The following is a 22,035-nucleotide window of genomic DNA, read 5'->3' as shown; positions in this document are numbered from 1 at the left end:
CACCGATTCAACTCATATATACAGTGACTACAGTAACTTTATTTTAAAGGGCTGTCCTTTACATCAGAAAGTTGTCCCTTAGATTTACTTTTCGAAAACTGACTTCTGTCCGTTATTCATGTGAAAAATATGGAAATGGAATTGTCTTTCTAAAATAAATTTAAATATTCTGTGTTTTTTTACTTAAGTTTATCAGAATATGCATCTTTCTTGGCTTTGAATTTTTCCTTTGTAAAGTAAAAAGGACAAACCTTTTCCTTTGTAAAGAAAAATAAAGGACGAACTATACCCTTAGCCATACGTATAGTCACCATACTCGTACATTGTCACTATAGTCACCAAAGTCATACATTGCAACTGCATTTGCAATTCAATGCTTGTGCCATGGGAAGAAATGATGATATATCAGGGTACCCACTACAAATATTTAATGAACCCTGATAGTGACTAGTCCTTGCTAGCTTCCAAATTGAAGAAATCTAGTGCAGATTACAGCTACCAATTCATTTTGGCACCAAGAACTGCAATGCTCCAGTGTGGTCAGTAAATAGAACAGAATAATAGAGTTGGAAGGGACCTTGGAGATCTTCTAGTCCAACCCCCCTGCTTAGACAGGAAACCGTACACCACTTCAGACAAGATGTTATCCAACATCTTCTTAAAAATTTCCAGTGTTGGAGCATTCACAACTTGATTAATTGTTCTAACTGTCAGGAAATTCCTCTTTAGTTCTAAGTTGCTTCTCTCCTTGATTAGTTTCCACCCATTGCTTCTTGTCCTGCCCTCAGGTGCTCTGGAGAAAAGCCGGACTCCCTCTTCTTTGTGGCAGCCCCTGAGATATTGGAACACTGCTATCATGTCTCCCCTAGTCCTTCTTTTCATTAAACTAGACATACCCAGTTCCTGCAACCGTTCTTCATATGTTTTAGCCTCCAGTTCCCTAATCATCTTTGTTGCTCTTCTCTGCACTCTAGTCTCAACATCTTTTTTATTATTTGGAAATAGTAAAAATAGTAAATAAAATAGTAAATAATTTGGAAACATTACCTCTTCAGGTCCCACATTCTGACCACGTTTCCTGCAGCTGCATATAGAAAAGTGCCTGTTGGATTTAAGGCAATCTGATTTATCTGGTTCTCACCAGCTGGAATTGTAACAGTTCTATTGGTATTTCCAGAGCAAGCATCCCCTGGCATTGTCTGGCCTGAAGATCTTCATTTTATAAGGAAAAAGAACAAAACAAGGCAAGATTGGATTAGATTTTGAGTATTAATGTTATCTGTCCATTGCTGAACACAATAAGGCAATGGGTTGATGCACATTGTTTTAAATGGAAAGCTTCCAATTTATTTATTTAATTAGCACATTTATGTAGCTGCCCATCTTACTAAAAGTGACTCTGGAAAGCATACAAGCAATAATGAAAACAATATCACAACTAGACCAGAAGATGGTTGTGTTCTATGTGAGATTTGGGTGTATTCTCCCATGATCTTATCTTATATTTTATCTTATATTTTATATTAATTGTTTTAAGGGTTATTTAAGATTTGTTTTATTGCATGCCACCTAGTACACCAATGAGAAAGGCAGCTATACACATTTGATTAAATAAAATAATGTATATTTATCACACATCTTGCTAGCGTTGAGTGTTCTAATCAGGCATCAGACATTGAGGCCCAATTTAATGTGAATTGATTCTCTCTTCCCTTTGAGATAGAAGAGGCCTAATTTAGTGGCTTCCTCCATGATCTGTGATGCCCTAAACTCTCTAGTTAAAAAGATGAGAAAAGCTTCAGGCAGAATTAAGACCAGCTGCCTTGGCTTTGAGAAGACTTTCAAAACGTACTTGGATTCAGAGGCTGATGCAGAATAAGGAAAATCAAAAGAGAAATTGCATGCTTTCTTTTTTTACCACTTAAATCAATTTGTCACCTTTGTTTATAGGGTTTAATTTAGAGCTCCTTGCCAGCAGAAGTTTGGTTTTGTTTTCTCATCAGGGCTTTATTTTTACTTAGACTGCATATACCTTACAAGTAATTTTTCAATTTGCCAGCTTAATGAGATTTTCCCAAAAGTTGAAAACAAAATAGTTCTTCTGAGCCTGTTTATTCTGCATAATTATGACTGTCTTGGCACTTACTGCAAAATCTATTAATGTTATAATATTACATTTTTGATTTTTAGAGTCTCAACTTACGTTAGCGTTCGGATACATTTAGCAGAATCGCGGATGTCCCACACCTTAATATAAGATGTTGAGACCGTGAACACCAAACTAGTATAATTACAGTATTTTACAGATACAACATTGTTAGGGTGACCACTCAAAGACATGATTTCCTGCCCAGTAACCAAATTCCATACTTTACAAGTGCGATCTAAAAAGAGAGAGAGAAAAAAATACAACAAATAAAATATGCTAGATTATTTTGCACAATACGGGCATTCTTACCTTCAGTTTGTTTGTTGCTTCATAATGAACTGCTATTTTCACAAATTATGTAAATATAGATAAAAGAGGCAAATCAATGTCTGACAATTATCTCTAAAAGTTGCTCAAAGAGTCAACCGACACTAGCAAAGGAACAAACACGTAGGCGGCAAAAATTCTATGTAAAGAAACATTAAAATTTGAGAGCAGACAATAATATTTTCAATTTTTGAAAAAAAAACAGAAAGTAGGATACTTTAAAAAAAACCTTTGGCTAGATGTAAAAAGGATATTTTAATTGCAACATCCTGTAATTATATTTTATAGCAACTGAAGTTTCAATTTATTTCAAAAGGAATGTCACGTGCACCACACTACAATAACCTAACAATAAGTTATCAGGCATGGAATAAAGGCTCGCTTTGTAAGAATATTACAGAAAAGGATTGTACCAAATAACAAAAATTAATCCACAAATGCCTGTAAATAACTGATAGGGAAATGCAACATTTCCAGCAAAACATTGTGTCCTAGGGATCAAATCCAAACTACTCTACCAGAGGCAATTATTTATTGTAGTTAGCTTTCCAAGAAGCTCTGAGGAACTTTAGCAGTTGTACTGTTTCGCAAATAAAATGCAATCAAATGAAAAGGCTGATTCACTGTGTTAATTTGCTGACAAAATACTTCTAATATTAATAGAAATAAAATGACTTCTTAAAATTGGCGTATTTCATCAGAAGCTGGGGGATCCGAAATGCAGGCGATTCTTTTCAAGCTCAACATAAAGAATATAATAACTAGGAAAATACTCAGATGAAGGATGCACTTTGTATCAGAAGTGGTTTTTACAGTGGATATAGAAAATTATGCACCCCTGTTAAAATGCCAGATTTTTGAGATGTAAAAAAAAATAAATCAGATCAAGTTAATCACTTCAGAATTCAGGTTTCTCCAAGGTACCTTCCTTGGCCTCATATAGTGAGCCTTCTTTAAGAACAGCCAAGTTTGGAAAGCAGCTGTACTAGCTATAGGTTGTCCTTGACTTACGACCACAATTGAGCCCAAAGTTTATGTTGCTAAGTGAGACATTTGTTAAATGAGTTTTGCCCCATTGGACGACCTTTCTTGCCACAGCTGCTAAGTGAATCACTGCAGTTGTTAAGTTAGTGGCCCGGTTGTTAAGTGGATCAGGGAACCAGGTTGACTTTGTTTGTCAGGAGGTCGAAAAAGGGGATCACATGATCCCAGGACACTGCAACTGTCATAAATGTGATTCAGTTGCCAAGTTTCTGAATTTTGATCACGTGACCAGGGGGATGCTGCAATGGTCATAAGTGTGAAAAATAGTCATAAGTCACTTTTTTCAGTGACGTAACTTCTGTATCTTGACATTCTGAAAAAGCTGATGATCAGTGACAGCAAAACCCATCTATCATGGCAAGTTAATGGCCATAATTGTTACACTAGGCCTTGCACCTTAGGAAAAACAATAAATGAAAAATAGCTTTTTATACAAGTTTTGAAAAATAAATAAATAAACTGAAGCAGGACACTTTTTGTATTAATCATTTGAAGCAGTCTTTTTGCAATCAATTTGGAGCTTTCCGTGTTGTTAGTTACTCGTCCTTGTTGCCATTATTGTTGTGAATCTCTTAAAGGTATAGAGTTTACAGATATCCTCCTCTAAAAGTTTTATTATCCCCGCTATTGTTATCTTGTCCTGCCAAAAAAATCAGGCTGATATTTTGATGCTTTCCCATTATACCCTGCAGCTATTTTGTTTTCAGCCAAATTTCACATTGCTCCAAATTGAATCAGTTTGCCCTTGAATCTTGAATTGCAAACTTATGTGCCCTCCTTAATTTGACTCTTAAATCTTCCATTAAAATGCAATAAATGGATTCACACAGGCTTAAAATGTACTGTACGTTTCAGAGTATAAAGCGCACTGCCCCACCCCTAAAAGGCTGGAAATGTTGGTGCATCTTATACACTGAATACAGCCATTTTTGGCCTCCCGAAACCCCGCCCCGTGTGTCCCATTTTTCGCCAAAAACAGGCCCGTTTTTCGCCTCCCAAACCCCCCATTCATTGCGTTTTTGTCCTCCCCAGCCTGCAGGAGCACTCTGCAGGTGTTCCAAACGCTCTGCGCATCCAATTTTTCGCATAAATGGGACACATAGAGGGTTTGGGAGGCCTGCAGAGTTCTCCTGGGGGCCGGGGAGGGCAAAAACTTTTTTTTTCTTATTTTCCTCTTCGAAATCTTGGTGCGTCTTATACTTCGGTGCGTCTTATAGTCTGAAAAATACGGTAACCTGTTGTTCTTAGAACATTTTGTGATCTATTGGTAACCTCATCAATACTGAAAGCAAACTTCAGAAAGCTACATAAACACCATGGAAACCCATCACACCTTTTGATCCAGTGAAGAGGAGATCGTCAGTAGAATCAACACAAAGCACAGCCTTCATATGACCTTCAGCAATATAGATACATTGAACTGGGGAGGGTCGGACAAATTTTGAAGAAACTGGGTTGATTATACCTCTAAATGGAAAAAGAAGCATATATTAGTCACGGTATCAAGTAATTTTTAATTTGATTTTACTATTCCAGCCACTTAGCCCTGCATTAGTGGAAATCTTTCATGAAGATATAGATTAAGAATATGACCCACGATGGTGCGGTGGTTAGAGTGCAGTACTGCAGGCTACTTCTGCCGACTGCCGGCTGCCTGCAATTTGGCAGTTCGAATCTCACCAGGCTCAAGGTTGACTCAGCCTCCCATCCTTCCAAAGTGGGTAAAATGAGGAGCCAGATTGTTGGGGGCAATATGCTGACTCTGTAAACCGCTTAGAGAGGGCTGTAAAGCACTGTGAAGCGGTATATAAGTCTAACTCCTATTGCTATCTACGAATTTATACTCTGCTGTGGCTATGTAACAGGCCATACACTTGCTCTTTGAACAAGTGAATTTTTCCCAACCTGTGCTTGTTGGCCAAGAGAACAGCAATGGAAAAGATTAGCTTGATCATGGACCAAAGAGCTCTGAGCAGCACACATATTTACAGATACTATCTTCCAGCAAAATGGACAGGTCCAATTACTGTCCTTAGTTAATTGGAGTTGCTTCATTAAGAGACAGATTTTTTAAAAAAATATGGCCAAATAAGAGTTTGAATTGCACCAAACAGGGCAGTATGTTTCCTATATCCAGTCTATTTACTTAACCAAATCCATATTCTATGCTAAGGAAAATTAAATTATTCCCAAAAAATATTTACTAGCATTTTTAATTATTTTAAAAATGAAGAGAGAGCAAATATATTATTTCCTCATGGTGCTCTTTACCTAATCTTAGCTTATATTATGTGTGAGTACACATGTGCTCATACATACATTTTCACATACTTGGCCAGTTTCATTCATTATTGTACACACGTATACTGTTTGGTAATGATACTAACAAAATAATCTGCAAAGTCTCTGAATGATCTTTGTATGATTTCCCAAACAATTCGTGAAAGGTTTTAATTTCTTCCATTGAGCCTACAGACAGCAGGTTCTTGGAACAAATGTCTCTCGGAAAGAGAGATGATTTATAAGATTCTTCAACTTCCTGTAGCCTTACAAACACTCAACTCTGATCCAGAAAGCGGCAGTGGAAGTGCAGCAGGGGAGTTTTGAAGAAAATTACTCTATGAGCTCCTGGATCAAAGAACCTTTTTCAGCAGAGACGCACCACATCTACACTTGCATGACCTCATAACAAATGAAGCAGCATTAGATTGGGTTAGTACTTGGATTAAAGATTGCGAAGAAATCTCAGGGCTCTAGTTTAGTGTAGAAAGCTGGAAAAAAAAAACATTTCAAAAAGCAATGGCAAACCACTTCTCCAACTGACGCTAAGAAAATATCATGGACTTTTTCCAGGCATTCAAATTTGGCTCAAGGGAATCAGAGGTTTATAAACCTCTGTTAACAAGGAGACAACATTTAAAGTTTGGATTTGGGAAAATGAGTTTGGATTTGGGAAAAATGAGTAAGTTTAATGATGTATCAGATGCATACTTATAATCTCGTATCGATTAGCAAATCACTATCCCTGAGATTGTATTAAAGCAGAGCCAATTGAATAGTACCATTTTCAAGATGTGAAACCTGAAATCTAAATTATAAAGCAAAGAAGTACAGAAGTCAATATTCCTATACTCTGTAGACTCACTGAATATATCTATAGCGGCTCTGAAAGAACTTATATATTAAAGATGCTAATGTATAATATATATAATAAAAGAAAAGAGTTATGTAGATTAAATTAAGGTTTAGGAAAATACATCTTTCTACTGTATAAGTTATAGATTAGAAGACTGGAATATAATTGAAGCATGTATAGTTTTATACCTGCTTAAGGACTGTAAATATAATTGTTGTACCAAGAAAAAGACAATAAATACCATAGAAAAAACAAGTGCTAATAAGAGCCTTCAAGCTCTTCTATTTCTAACGAATTTGGATGTTTAAATAGTAAATGTTTTAGACTCTTTGTATCTTTCAAATATAGGTGCTTTATGTGTAAATTAAAGACAGAATGAAGTCAGTCAGTAAAAGCTGGATTGCAAGCAAGGAAGACAGAAACTATTTAGGGGAAAAACTTGTATGTTGTATCAGAAATTTCCAATAAAATAAAAACAAGCTAAACTGATTCCTTTAAAAAAAAAAAAAAGGAATTAAATGTGCCAGGAATTTGTTCAAATGGGCTACAGATGTATAGAAGTAGAGGTCTATGTGCCAAGAGATATAGACACTCTCAGTAACAATGAATGAAGAAACAATTAGAATCAGTTCTAAGTATTCGACAGTGTTCTGTTACCTGAAAAATATTACTTGTTACTTCATTCTGTACATATATAAGTGAAAGCACAATTTAAAAACTGGGCAGCTGAATAAAATTCTTATAAATAATTTCTAATTTGCAACATGTTGATTCAGAAATTCTTCGACTTTTAGTTATATCCTAGTCTCCTGTATTGAGAACTAGTTGCAGGGGTTATTTCTGTCCTAAGCTTAAGGTTTAAGACTGACAAATGCTCGTGTTACTATTGATAATTTCTATTCCCTTTACTCCGAAGGCACAGATTTCCCTTCCAGATGGGCTGTTTTTATAGCACCTTTAAGATTCAAGAACTGTTGTGAATCTATGTGAATGTAAAACGAAAATTGTGTCTTTCCTACCTAGACCATTACAGCCTGTCACTTTCAACAAAGGAAATTGAGAATGTTTGCCATGAGTTGATTAAAAGATTAAGAGAGAGAAAGAAAGAAAGAAAGAAAGACATAAGTAAAAACAGGCACACCACTGGGACATGATTTCCAAAGAGAAATTAGTGCACATGCTAAAGATATATATTTTTAAATCAAACAGAGTAAGAATGCTTCAGAAAAAATAAATAAAAATGATCCAAGAGACATATGAACGTTTTGAGGAGCATGGGATTTTTTTTTAAAAAAAAACATGCAAAAATGTTTAGTTAAGTTAATTTAGGAACTGCAAGTAAAAATATTAAGCGTAACACTAAGAGTCCAGAAGATGGAAAGGAGGAATACAAAGTACCTGTGTACCTCCGACAGAGAAGAATCACTTTCATCAGACCTACAATAAACAGTAGTAAGATTATGAAGAAAGATTATAGATATCATCAGAGTAAAGAAAGAAGAAAGGGGGAGGGGAACAGCATTGTTACGAAAAGGTAGAAAAAACAATGTGTAAACTAAACCCAAATAGGCCTAACCAGGTTTGTTAACGATGGAAGACTATGTATGCAGAAAACATTTTTCACCGGGGATAGAAATGGAGCTTCTATCAAACAGAATTTCTACAAGCCATTTCCAGCTTCCTTGATTAATTCTTTTAAAAAGCTGTGGGAGGGAACTTTGATCAAATGACTGAATTTAACATGTAGCTTTCTGCCTTTTTGTTCATTTATACATGCATCAGATGGATGGGCAGGGATCAGTTTTGCAATCGCAGTCAAAATCGTAATTGCTGATAAGAAATTAACCCTTTGCGTTTTCTTCTTTGGAATCAAGGCAGAGTCATGTGCTTGTAATCCTTTATAAATAGCCCAGTGTTAAAGAATGTATCAGTATACTTTTAACAGTTGAAGATACTGCATTCCTCAACACAATCAATCAGTTGATGTCTGAGTAACAATTATGAAAGCTCAAAACAGATCAACAGTTCTTGTACACCCTTATGTCCAATTTCAATAAGTAACACTATAGAGAATTGCTATTGCTTTTCGCTACTATAAAATCGTTCCAAGCATAGGCTAAAAGATCTCAGTGGATTATAAGAACTGTTAGAAACATGTATAGCGAATCACAGATTTGGGAGGGGAGACATTAAAGGCAAAGTATAGAAAGACCAGACAAGAAATAAAGAAAAAAAAAAAAGCCCTCAATACTACTGCCAAAAACGTAAAAGTTAAACACAATATATTAGCCGTGAAAGTGCAGCACGCTTGCAATAAAGAATCTGGATGAATTCAAACGGCCACCACTGGAAAAAAATAAATACTCCACAAAGTGAGTACTGGAATTTCCTCTCGTCGATACTTTCAGTTCTTCCTTTACCCTCCAAGTGTGGTTTCAGGCAAATGAGAGTGCCGACTGCATTATATGGCAATGCAAATAATTATATGAATGCTGGCACTGCATCATTCAACAGCATAGAAACTCACAAAGTATCCCCATGCCTGAAAATCATTTAAAATGAAAATCTGGCTCTTCGGAGATCAGAAGAAAAAACTATTTTACACAGGCATAAGTATAAATTTAGGTATATTTCAGCAGGAAATGTTTATGTCATTAGGAATGCCATATTTTCAAGAGTGTGGAAGCAACAAATGAGCTATATTTTTTTTAGCTCTTAGCATGAGATGGCCATAGCCAAAGCATTCTGAAGCTCTGTTGCAGGCTCACATGCGCTTTGGGTACCATCGCTGCTATGGGGAGGTGGATCTTTGTGACTTACTTATCCTTCTGAAATGATGGGCTTCCCTGAGAAACAGTAAGACGGTTAAAAACATTCAGTTCATTACGGGGCCGGCTTGGTGGGGAAGGAGGAGGTGATAGACTAGCCTCTGAGGTTCCAGAATCTGAGCTACAAGAAAAAAATTAAACATTAAAAACCAATTGTAAATAAAATAAAAAATAAATAAAATAAAAAATAAAAAGCAAATGAAATAAAGAGCTTAAAATTTAGGAAGTATGCTAGGGACTAGGTCACTGATGCCTTTAATTTAGTAATGTGGTAGAACGTAAAGATTATAAAACAAACCATCACAAGATGGCAGTATAACAACTTAAAACAAAGCCCCTGCAAAGAAAAAAATGTAAGTAAGAAAACATAGTTTCAAGATTGGAGAACCCTCAATAAGTAGTCCACATTAATGAAGTTTACACACCGCTTTTCAGTGTACCGTTAACTGAGGTGCAGAAGTAGAGTTACAAAGGCAGCTTCATCAACAAAGCAAAATCACTCTCAATTTCGTACAACACAATCAAATAAAATCAACATTTAAAGTAAAGCGTCTTACTGTTTTTGTTCTTTTGACTTTGGCTTATCTACAGATTTATCATAGCTTTTTCTCTTTGATACAGGTGAAGGTTCTGGTATTTTTTTTTCTGTTGGAGATAATGCCTGTTTGGACCTGTCATAACAGAAAAAGAATACTTGGGTAAAATAATCCTAATTCGATTATCAGTAGAGTTTTGCTGAAGTTAGTTGACAAAGCATCACCAGATTTTTTTTTACAAAAAATATTTTTTCAGTAACTGCAAGATACTATACTATTAAAAGCCATTCAGAATGGGATAGGCAGCATAACTCAACTGTAAGCAAGTAAGTATAAACAGTTTCCAAGGGTGAATGTACTTGAATGGAAACACATACGTTATTCTTCAAGGTATCATATTAAAGATTTTTGGATCAAGATTTCCAAAACTGTGAGGTGTACTTTTCTTGGAGAGGCACAGAGTCCAGGGGCAGGTATGAAGAACCTTTTAGTGGTACATTATTATAATAAAGCTGAATTTTCCCCACGTTTTATTGTATTGTTTTCATTGTTCATTTGTGTTCATTTTGGTGTTTGGATTTTTAGGGGAAGTGTGAAAATTAAGATTACACTAAAGAGAGATAAGATGGCAAAAAACGTTTCGGGACCGCTGCTGTAGATGGATTTGGAATTCTTAGTCAACATGGGGCATTACTACACTGGCTGTGTTCTGATCTAGGCTTCCTGATATAACAAAAAGCACACAATTAGTCCCCAAAACCCTCTTTTTATTTCAACAGTTGTGAATTCTGTTCATTCACAGCCCATGCTGAGGCACAAAGAGTTTGTAAAGAGTCCGACAGAAGTCTAATTAGCTTTGCAAGGACCACAGAGTCAAAACAGAACTTCAGAATGTAAACCGACCAGCATGAACGTTGCTTCCTGCAAAGGCTCACGTGCCTTTGCTCCTTTATGTCTTATGGGAGGGGCCAATCAACCCCAAGCCTTACTCCCGAGTCGCCCCTTTTGTCTTAACTGTTCTTGCCTTCTGGTAGCATGCACTGGAAAAAGGTTCCCCCTCTTCCTATGCCTCTCCGATGTCAGACTCTGGAGGCTCCGGAGTCAACATGTAACTCCCAGATGGCCCTGGCCCCATCTCTGCCTCTGATGCAGAGCCCTTGTCTGAGCCTTCCTCAGACTCCAGGACTGGCCCATGTTCCTCCCCAGCCTCCTCACTGTCCGACTCTGCTGCCAACTCTGCAGGCTGCCGGCAGACCACAACAGGCTGTGACTTCTGTGGTAGGACTTGTAGTTCCAATATATTAACCAGGGCTGCAAGTTAGGGTAGCTCCTTTAAAGGTATTTTGAGAGAGGATTTTATAGAGAGGATTCTCTCTATGCAAACAAAACAGGTATCTTTTACCAATATTGTTAACCATCATTGAACTTTATACGGGTAGTCCTCAACCTACGACCACAATTGAGCCCAAAATTTATGTTACTAAGTGAAACATTTGTTAAGTGAACCACTGCAGCTGTTAATTTAGTAACACAGTTATTAAGTGAATCTGGTTTCCCCACTGACATTGCTTGTCAGAAGATTGCAAAAGGGGATGACATGACCCTGGGACACCACAACCGTCATAAATATGAACCAGTTGCCAAACTTCTGAATTTTGGTCACGTAACTACAGGGATGCAATATTGTAAGTGTGAAAAGCTGTCGTAAGTCCCTTTCTTTCAGCACCGTTGTAACTTTGGATGGTCACTAAATGAACTGTTGTAAGTCGAGGACTACCTATACATCTAAGTACAATAAATAAAACTATTCATTTCTATTCAATTTTTAGACTGAGTTTAGGGTTATAGTACAAGAACCTTCTATGCAGAAGTATTTAATACTAGAATTCTGCAATAATTGCACTGGAGACCCTTCGAATTCCTTTGAACAGAAAGTTGATCTCTGGAGATCCTCCATAACTTTTATATTATAAAAGTTATACTATATATATATATTATATATTATGGATATCCTCCATAACTGTCTGGTTTGGCTCTGCAACCAAATAAGACAAACACAGTCTTTAACGGATAATTAGAACTGCAGAAAAAACAATTGCTACCAATCTGCCTTCCATTGAGGACCTGTATACTACACGAGTCAAAAAGAGGACTGTGAAAATATCTATATCCTGGGCATAAATTGTTCCAACTTCTGCCCTCAGAACGACACTATAGGGCACTGCACACCAGAACCACTACACACAAGGACAGTTTTTTCCCGAATGCCATCACTCTGCTTAACAACTAATTCCCACAACACTGTCAAATAATTTACTAAGACTGTATTACTATTATTCTCTTCCTTACTAGTATCTATCTTTTCCCACTTATTACTATAACTATGTTGCTTATATCTTTCAATTTATATTGTTTTGTTTACTAGTACAATTTGATAGCTTATTAGTAACTTGACTATCACTAAGCGTTGTATCTTTTTATTCTTGATGAATGTTATTTTATTCTCCTTATGTACATTGAGAGCACATGCACCAAAGACAAATTCCTTGTGTGTCCAATCACACTTGGCCAATAAAAAAATTCTATTCTATTGTATTCTAGTGATCACAGAAAAGGAAGTGCAAGACCTATTTCACAGACAAAAGCCAGGAAAAGGTCCAGGCCCAGACAAGATCTTCTTGCTTAAAAGTCTGTTCTGACCAATTGGCCCCCATCTTCACCCATATCTTCAATAAATCACTAGAGATGTGCTATGTTCCTTCTTGCTTCAAACGCTCTTCTATTATCCTAGTGCCGAAGAAGCCCACCATGAAGGAACTGAACCAGTTGCTCTAACATCTGTAGTTATGAAAACCTTTGAAAGGTCGTTTCCAACTTTGTTGTTCTGTTCTGTTCTGTTCAGTTCAGTTCTACTCTACTCTATTCTGAAGACAAATGAAATGTGACCAAACATGTATTAAGAAGCCAAGAGGGAATCAGTGCACTGTATATATCTTACATGCTGGCAGCCTTAGAAGGCAAGGGTGACTGCAACTGAAGGGCCTCTCTGTCCCTGGCAGAAGGTTCTTTTGTGTCAGAATCCATCCCACTTTCTTGAGCTTCTGCAACCAATGTAAGAGGACTCGATACAGCTGACTCTCCAGCACTGACATCTGAAGTTAAATCACCGCTATCAGCATAAAGCAGTTCCATCTGGGTTGTTGTCCTACGGCGTGCCTGACAAAGATTGGAAAAGATAAAATTATTCCTAGTTATCTATGCTGACAAAGGCAGCTACTGTCTGAAGGTTAACTAGTTCCATTCATGTTTTGTTGATCGCTAGCAGTAAATGGGCTAGAATACTGTGAAGGTAAGGTTATTCTTATCTTCTTCTGATCCCCTGGTCAACACAGAAAACACAAAGACAAAAAAAACATTCTGAATGAGAAAACTCTCTCATTTTCTTCCAGGTTTTAGTCAATCAATCAAATCATGAAAAGACTAGAAAAACCTGGAAGAAAACTTAGACGACTAGAAAAATTTGGTGTCAAAAAGAGATTATCACTCCCCTTCTAGCATTTTGAATCTGTTCTGACCTAGGCTTCCTGAGACAGTAAAAAGCACACGATTTCTCCCCAAAACCCTCTTTTTATTTCAACAGCTATGATGTCTGTTCATTCACAGCCCGTAATGAGTCACACACCCACCTTTATCTCCCTTGACATGCTACCAAAGACCTAATTGGCAATTAGTTTTGCAAGGCCACATGGAGCACAGAGTCAAAACGGAGCTTCAGAATTTAAACCGACCAGAACAAACAAAGTTGCTTCCTGCAAAGGCTCACATGCCTTTGCTCCTCTTTTATGTCTTATGGGAAGGGCCAATCATCTCCAAACCTTACTCCCGAGTCGCCCCTTTTGTCTTAACTGTTCTTGCCTTCTGGCAGCTCTGCGCATGTGTGCACTGGGAACAGGCTCCCCCAGTTCCTCTGCCTCGCTGATGTCAGACTCTGGAGGCTCCGGAGGCAGCACATAATTCCCAGATGGCCCTGTCCCCATCTCTGCCTCCGATGCAGAGCCCTCGTCTGAGCTGTCCCCAGACTCGAGGACTGGTTTATATTCCTCCCCAGCCTCCTCACTGTCTGACTCTGCTGCCAGGTCCTCAGGCCACCGGTGGATCACAGCAGAATCTGAGCAGTTTCAAAGGCTGGAAATGAGCTGAAGACACACCCTGTTTGGACAAAATGATGGCGTTGCTATCTAAAATTCTGCCATACTATTGACTGCAGCAGGAGCCAGAAACTAATTGATCTTGATGGACTTTTAAAAACTTAAGCGAAGTTGATTCTGGATGTGAGATCAGGAAATCCCTAAGCATAGCGTGGATCGGAAAACACCCCCCCTAAAAAAAAAATAGTATCAAGCCATTTCTCTACTGTTGCCAAAACCCAACAAGTTTTGACATTACAAATTTTATTCAATATGAGTTCTTTACCTTTATCATGCTATTACTCATAGCTTACCTTATTTTTAGGCTTGACTTCACTACAAAGTTTCATAAGATCTGAAGATAAAGAACTGCAAATAAAAACATACATTTAGTGGTAAGATCTCAAGGAAACAAGGTACCCCTTCTCCTATTATCAATTTGAAACTTATGTGGCCATTCATCTTTTGTGCCATAACTTTGGATGGTCCACAATGATAGCAATAATTATATAGAAACAATAAAAAAATACCATCAAAAAAAACCCCAATTCACATTGTCCTAAAGCAACTCTCCAATATATAAACAATAATAATCATCGGGCTCCCGTCTCATTCTATCCCAATGCACTGTGGGAAAGCCCACTTTTAAAATATTGAGGTCAGTATGTTATGATTCAAGATGTTGTATTTACATTTTTGCAATAGCATTTAGACTTATATACTGCTTCACAGTGCTTTATAGCCCTCTCTAAGTAGTTTACAGAGTCAGTATATTGTCCCCAACAATCTGGGTCCCAACAAAGACTAATAAGGAGAAAATTGGCCCTAAGTGCCAATTCTGGATTTATAATTTGTTTTCATCCAGATATCTGAGTGACTGAGATGTATCCAGACCTCATATGCATTGATATACATAATACTGTGTTTCCCCAAAAATAAGACCAGGTCTTATATTAATTTTTGCTCCAAAAGATGCATTAGGGCTTATTTTCTGGTTAGGTCTTATTTTGGGGAAACAGGGTACATACATATATGTGTACATGTGACAATGTGTATATAAAAGTAGATCCTCAAGAACTCAAGGTAAGCTATATGTAAATGAAAATTCAATTATCCAGGCCACAAATATCTATTTTTCATTTTGGGGAGAAACCCCCTGCAGTCTGTATGGCAAGAGTTGGTTCATTCCAAAGACTCTCTGACTACCCAAATGTTCATTTTGACTGAAGAAGTTATTTAGATGAATAATGAAACGTCTCCATTTCAATAAAATTTGATCCCGTTGCCATGATTTAACCTTTTTAGATACAAACTAAGCTATGTTCTTACAGTTAGAGAAAAAGTTCATGGAAATATATGTGATGACAATCTATAACAACAGATTATCCCCTTTGCTTACCGTTACTGTTTATAGAATCTGTTCAAGAAAATACTGAGAAAGGTTATATTGAAAATGTAAGGACTATAGTTTGTACTGATCTCACCTTCCTTCAGCCCCAGGACTATTCAAAGGAGCATCTTCATCAGTACTGTCTTCCACATTTTCTAGAAAATTTTCAAAATCATTATGTTTGTTAATCAATTTCAAATCAACAATATATATATATATATATATATCTGTTGTAAGGACTTTTCATACTATCTGTTGTAAGGACTTTTCATACTATCTGTTGTAAAGACTTTTCATACTATCAGAGGATCAGAGGGAGATTAATTAGTACTGTACAATATTCTAATAACGCTTTTTTACTTAAAATAACATTTAATTAAACTGACCTAGTTTCCCATAATACGCATAAACAGAAGCCCTTATATTTAACTCACTTTTTAAAGTTTTCTGAATCAGTAGGAATAGCTTATATTTTCTCATTGTCTATCATCCATACGCAGAAGAAAATTGTAAAGACACCATCAAGAAAGTAAAGATCACACATAATAATGGCATAGCATCCCAGCACTTACTCCACCATATACTTAGAATAATTATTCTGATTTGCATTAATAAAACATAAGCTCATGAAATTGTTACTATAATAATTTCCTTAAGAGAAACACTTGTTTGAGAGCTCCATGTAACGAATGCCAAATAGGTTCCCGTTTTATTGCTGGGCATAAATTCAACATTAGTATTCACAAGAACATTAGGAGCTAGAAGGAAACTATTTCAAGATATTGAAACAGTAAATTCTGTCATCCAACATTTATTTTCATCTAGTGCCAGCTGAAGCTGGATAAAAACTTCTGAAGATCACTATATGAATCAAGGATCAAAAGAAACTTTAAAAACATTAACAGTAGTAATTGTTCAAAACCCTAAGAAGATTTCAAATAGAGATTAAAAAACAATCTGAGATCAAAATACCAAAATGGAGACAAAAATCTCATCTGACACCTGTTTCACAGTTGGAATAGCCTGTTTTGAAGGAAGAGGGTCACTTTTTGTAGTTTAGAAATAACCTATTCCAAAATCAAAAGTAAACTTCCAAAATTATGCCAACGAATCAAGTGAAATTGTGTTGCCTTCAATTTTGCTTGACAGTTAGCAAACAGACTCTTTAATTTAACCAAAAGGACCAAGACATAATTTGGGGTGAAATATAATTTGCCAGAAGGCCTCACTCTCAAGTAAGACCCCACAGACTTATCTAAAGATATTGCAGTTTGTTGTGTAAGAAAAATATGAGCGTAATTTTGTAATGAAGGAAAGAAAATCAGCAAAAGAGCTATAAATTTATCTATAAATTTATCTTGGATATTGGCTTCTATAGTATATATAGTATACTATATAGCAGGGATCTCCAACCTTGGCAACTTTAAGACTTGTGGACTTCAACTCCCAGAGTTCCTCTGGGAGGAATTCTGGGAGTTGAAGTCCACAAGTCTTAAAGTTGCCAAGGTTGGAGATCCCTGCTATATAGTACATATATAGTATATATCTGAAGGGAATGCTAGTTATATATAAATTGTCTGCTTTAGCTCCATGAGGGAAGTAAATGAAGGCTATGGAGAGGGCTTTGAAATCCAATTAGATCATGTGAATAATTTTAGGGATCAAAAAACATACAAACTAAAGATTTAACAGACTAATGAGGGGAAGGGCTGTTTATTAAAGCAGAATGTTAAATCCGTATAAAGTTTTACATACATACACTATACACATGTATAAAATGAGAATGGAAGCTAACAATATATTTTTCATATTGTATGCATGTATAAAATGCCAAATGGAATTTTATGGAGCACATGGAAGCACACAGTATAAACAGATCTGGTCTATCCATCTGAAGTCTGCTAAACAATACACTTTTTAACAGAAAATGATGGACCTGGAAGGAGATGCCACTGTTATGTTCGTTTATTCACATGAAACAGTGCTAAATATCAGTGATTATGAATGCGTCATATTTAATAGCTTGAAAGTCCATAAAAATGGCATTTATGAGAAAGATTTCATATTTGAAACTTTAAGTCAAGGTAGGAAAATTGGTGGCTTTCATTTATTTTGAACCTCAGCAGAGGGAGACGGAGAGGGAGAAGGAGGGAGGGAGAGACAGAGAGAGAGAGACAGAGACAGACAGAGAGATGGTCTGCTGACTGTCAAAGCCACCGTCCTGGATAAAACCCAGAGCTTCCAGGAGTACATCAGTAAAATGGCACCCAAAGATAAGCTGATAAGAGAATTCCACAGGGAGCAGCAGACAGAAGAGATCAAACAGAGGAAATTTCATGACAAGACAAAACCTTGCATGGGATGTACCATCAAGAGATAGATTGAGGTGGTAGACTGGGAAATCCTAAGTGGTTGGAAAGGGCTGGATAGCATTAAGGCATTAAACCCCAGATCCATTGAAGCAGGAGTCTAGATAGGACCCAAGCAACGATGGGATTCAGCCAGTTTGTGCGAACTGGTAGTAGCGACCTGCGGGGGGGGGGGGGGGGTTGGCCTGCCCCGGCGCTATGCCGTCCTATTTAGCCATACATATAATAAAGTCTCTCATTTCAACTCAAATTCATTCTTGGCGCATTAACAAAATAGCACGTACTACCACTGAATATGCTTATCTATGCAATGCATATGTAAATATCCCTCCATCCATTTATAACAAAACTTTTCAAGTTAAATATTCAGTTCACCATAAAGAAGAAAAAGGAGCTACTAAAATGCATTAAAATTATGTTTTTAACTAAAAAAATTGTTACACATGTTACAGTAAGAACACAGCTGTATCAGGAACAGCCTAGTAGCTACAGCATCCAAATGAACAAAAACATAAGCTTTTAAGTACATTCACAATGGTTGCATTCATGCCTATTTCGGTTATCATCCAACTAGTAATTTTTGGTAACAAAAAGAAACTTCTAAATAAAAACAACTCTGTAAGCGTATAACAATAAGCATTGTCTGCATGGGTGTCTGCAAAAGGGAAGCAAGGGGGAAACAAATAAATTATAATTTGCAGTGTGATGACATGACACCAATGTACATTTCCCAGATAGTACATGCAAACTTTATGGACATTCACACTCGATGATGTGCCAGTTAGTGTACGCATATAATTATTAGTATCTCATGCAGCTAGGCAGGACACAAAGAGCTATACATACTTACCCAATGGTATGCTATCTAGGTCTGTGTAAAACAACAGTAAGGAGGAAACAAAAATCAACACGCCAATCAAAACCCATAAATTAGCAGAATGGCAAATCAAAGAGCCCTACATTGCATTATCAATGGATTAAGACTATCAGAACTATCAGAATAGATGCCATAGATGACACAAAACTAGCTTTTCTAGAACTAAATTTAAATGCTGAGAATTTTATTTTAAGCTACTTCAATTTGTAGACCATTTAATTCTGTAGATAAAATTACTTGATAATTGAATTCATGCTCTAAGACCAATTAATTAGATTTTTTCCCCCCTTGCATTTCTTTGGTGAAGAACAGATCATTTGCAGTAAGAACGAAACCCCTTTGCATGCACTAACTTGGAGTCATATTTTATCATATAATTTAAGTACAGCATCTATTCGTAAAACACTAAGGGAAAGACATTCCATACACCATGCTTCATAAGCAAACCCAGCAGGCAATATAATTCCATTTTGTAGAACATTTGGGTTACCTTGTAATGCATGGCCCAGTAAAGCGTCTAGTTCAGGATTTAATTCTGCTTTCTCTTTCAACATGTGAAATAAGAGCTGGTTTTGGGTAGTAGTGGTGATCTCCGTTTGCTTAAGGCGTCCTTCAAGAACTTTGATCTGAGCCTCTTTTTGAGCTGCTTGGAGACCCTAGTGAAGATTTTAAAAAATGCCTTATTCACCCATCTCCTTCCACTTATGACTGTATGTGTAACTTTGTTGCTTGTATCCTTATGATTTATACTGATTGTTTCCTGATTGCTTATTTGTAACCTATGACTATCATTAAGTGTTGTACCTTACAATTCTTGAATGTATCTTTTCTTTTATGTACACTGAGAGCATATGCACCAAGACAAATCCCTTGTGTGTCCAATCACACTTGGCCAATAAAAAATTCTCTTCTCTTCTCTTTCTTTTGAAAAGCCTCAATATGGGCAGTTACTTTACATAACAAATAGCATTAGCCCTTAGACTTAAGATATTGCTTCTTAGAGCTTTTACAGCCCTCTCTGAGCGGTTTACAGAGTCAGCATTTTGCCCTCAACAATCTGGATCCTCGCTTTACTGATCTCGGAAGGGTGGTAGGCCGAGTCAAGCTTGAGCCATTCAGAATCGAACTGCTGGGAGTCATTTCATTTCATTTTCATTTATTTGATTTTTATACCGCCCTTCTCCCGAAGGACTCAGGGCGGTGTACAGGCAAATAAAAACAGACAAGACAGTATTATATAAAATGCAAGATTAAAAAACTTATTATAATTTGCCTAAAAATTTAAAAAATATAGAAACTAAAACCCCATTTAAAATTAATAATAAAAACTATAAAATCCATAAAATTTAAGCCAGCCCCGCGCGAATAAAAAGGTGTGTCTTCAGTTCGCGGCGAAAGGTCCGAAGGTCAGGTATTTGGCGCAGACCCGGGGGAAGTTCGTTCCAGAGTGTGGGTCCCACAGAGAAGGACCTTCCCCTGGGGGCCGCCAGCCGACACTGCTTGGCGGACGGCACCCTGAGAAGTCCCTCTCTGTGAGAGCGTACGGGTCGGTGGGAGGCATATGGTAACAGCAGACGGTCCCGTAAGTACCCAGGCCCTAAGCCATGGAGCGCTTTAAAGGTCATAACCAAAACCTTAAAGTGCACCCGAAAAGCCACAGGTAGCCAGTGCAGTCTGCGCAGGAGAGGTGTTACATGGGAGGTACGCGACACTCCCTCTATCACCCGCGCAGCTGCATTCTGGACTAACTGAAGCCTTCGAGTGCACTTCAAGGGGAGCCCCATGTAGAGAGCATTACAATAATCCAAGCGAGAGGTAACGAGTGCATGAGTGACTGTGCACAAGGCATCCCGATCAAGGAAGGGGCGCAACTGCCGAACCAGGCGGACCTGGTGGAAGGCCCCCCTGGAGACGGCCGTCAAATGATCTTCAAACGACAGCCGCTCATCCAGGAGGACACCTAAGTTGCGCACCCTATCCTTTGGGGCCAATAACTCGCCTCCAACAGTCAGCTGCAGCTGCAGCTGACTGAATCGAGATGCCGGCATCCACAGCCACTCCGTCTTGGAGGGATTGAGCTTGAGCCTGTTTCTCCCCATCCAGACCCGTACGGCTTCAGAATTAGCCTGCAGTACTGCATTTTAACCACTGTGCCACCAAGGCAAATGAAGATTGGAGCATATGATTGGCAGAGGGGTCATGAGGGTGGGGATTTTGGAGTTTGTATTACTGAGGGATGAACCCGGATCCCCAGATTCGGATTTTCACCAACTGTGCCAGATTACCTATGCTAATAAAAGAACTTTGAAAGATGTTTGCTTCAGAGTCTTTTCTGCAAGGAGGGTTTTCTGGAACGCTGACATACATTTTGTTAAGATATAGAAGCCCACCCAAAAGGCAGTGGAATCATCATTGAATACTGAACGTGAAAGAAATATATCCTCTGCCTCCTAATCAAACAACGGTTTCAATGTCATGAATTCCAAAAAAACCCCTTCACTCTATTGATTTACCTTATTAATGCCCATAGTAAGGAAATGATCAAGTAAATAACGCGCTTCAGTCAGAGTACAGGCGTTAATAACAGCTGTAACATCCAAAGTGTCTCCTTCCTCCTGTACCAAAAACAGAAAATAGTCAGAAATTGATCTGCATGCAATATAGAGGGTACTATATTAGACCTAAATTAAACCCTATGGAAATTGGAATTTTATTAATAAAAATTGTCAGAGACAATAAAGTTGAAGTTGTATTAATCAAATGAGTAGTTGCAATTCCAACGCAAGCAATTTATGTATACTTTTGCACAAGATATGAGAATATTCACAATAGATTATAAATAGGTATATTGGAAGTTTAATATCTAATGAAGCAAAATTGCTCTTGCAAGTAAGGAATGTTTTACAAGGAAAGATACAAAAAAATGGTGTCAATGCAGGGGTGAAATGCTACCGGTTCGGACCGGTTCGGTTGAACCAGTAGCAATGGCGGTGGGTGGTTCGGAGAACTGGAAGCGATGGCAGTGCGAGGCTCCGCCCAGTCATCATTACTTCCTGGTTTTAACCAGGAAGTAACATGTTTTTTTATCCTCTGCGCATGCACTGAAGTGTTTGCGCATGCACAGAGTGTCCACATGTGCATGTGCACTTCTGAACCGGAAAAAAAGGTAAGTAGATTTCACCCCTGTGTCAA

The 22,035-nt window shown here is 37.5% G+C and overlaps 1 protein-coding gene across 6 annotated transcripts in view; it reads right to left on the bottom strand.

The window, feature by feature from the left end:
• KIF21A (kinesin family member 21A) overlaps positions 1–22,035 on the bottom strand; it is a 103,020-nt gene that overhangs the window by 7,935 nt on the left and 73,050 nt on the right. Inside the window, exons 21-32 of one of the 6 annotated variants that reach the window (XM_058191951.1) lie at positions 21,357–21,458; positions 19,334–19,499; positions 18,817–18,837; positions 15,692–15,752; positions 14,522–14,576; positions 13,019–13,236; positions 10,042–10,155; positions 9,477–9,605; positions 8,055–8,093; positions 4,854–4,987; positions 2,204–2,384; positions 1,048–1,212 (exon numbers count right to left, since the gene is read on the bottom strand). In XM_058191951.1, coding sequence (XP_058047934.1) covers positions 1,048–1,212; positions 2,204–2,384; positions 4,854–4,987; positions 8,055–8,093; positions 9,477–9,605; positions 10,042–10,155; positions 13,019–13,236; positions 14,522–14,576; positions 15,692–15,752; positions 18,817–18,837; positions 19,334–19,499; positions 21,357–21,458 — 1,385 coding nt within the window. The remainder of the gene's footprint in view (positions 1–1,047; positions 1,213–2,203; positions 2,385–4,853; positions 4,988–8,054; positions 8,094–9,476; positions 9,606–10,041; positions 10,156–13,018; positions 13,237–14,521; positions 14,577–15,691; positions 15,753–18,816; positions 18,838–19,333; positions 19,500–21,356; positions 21,459–22,035) is intronic. The other 5 variants (XM_058191954.1, XM_058191956.1, XM_058191953.1 and 2 more) reach the window with 5 other exon arrangements.

This window comes from Ahaetulla prasina, chromosome 7, assembly GCF_028640845.1.
Source record: "Ahaetulla prasina isolate Xishuangbanna chromosome 7, ASM2864084v1, whole genome shotgun sequence".
Taxonomy (NCBI): domain Eukaryota; kingdom Metazoa; phylum Chordata; class Lepidosauria; order Squamata; family Colubridae; genus Ahaetulla; species Ahaetulla prasina.
This window is presented reverse-complemented; position numbering and strand designations above follow the sequence as displayed.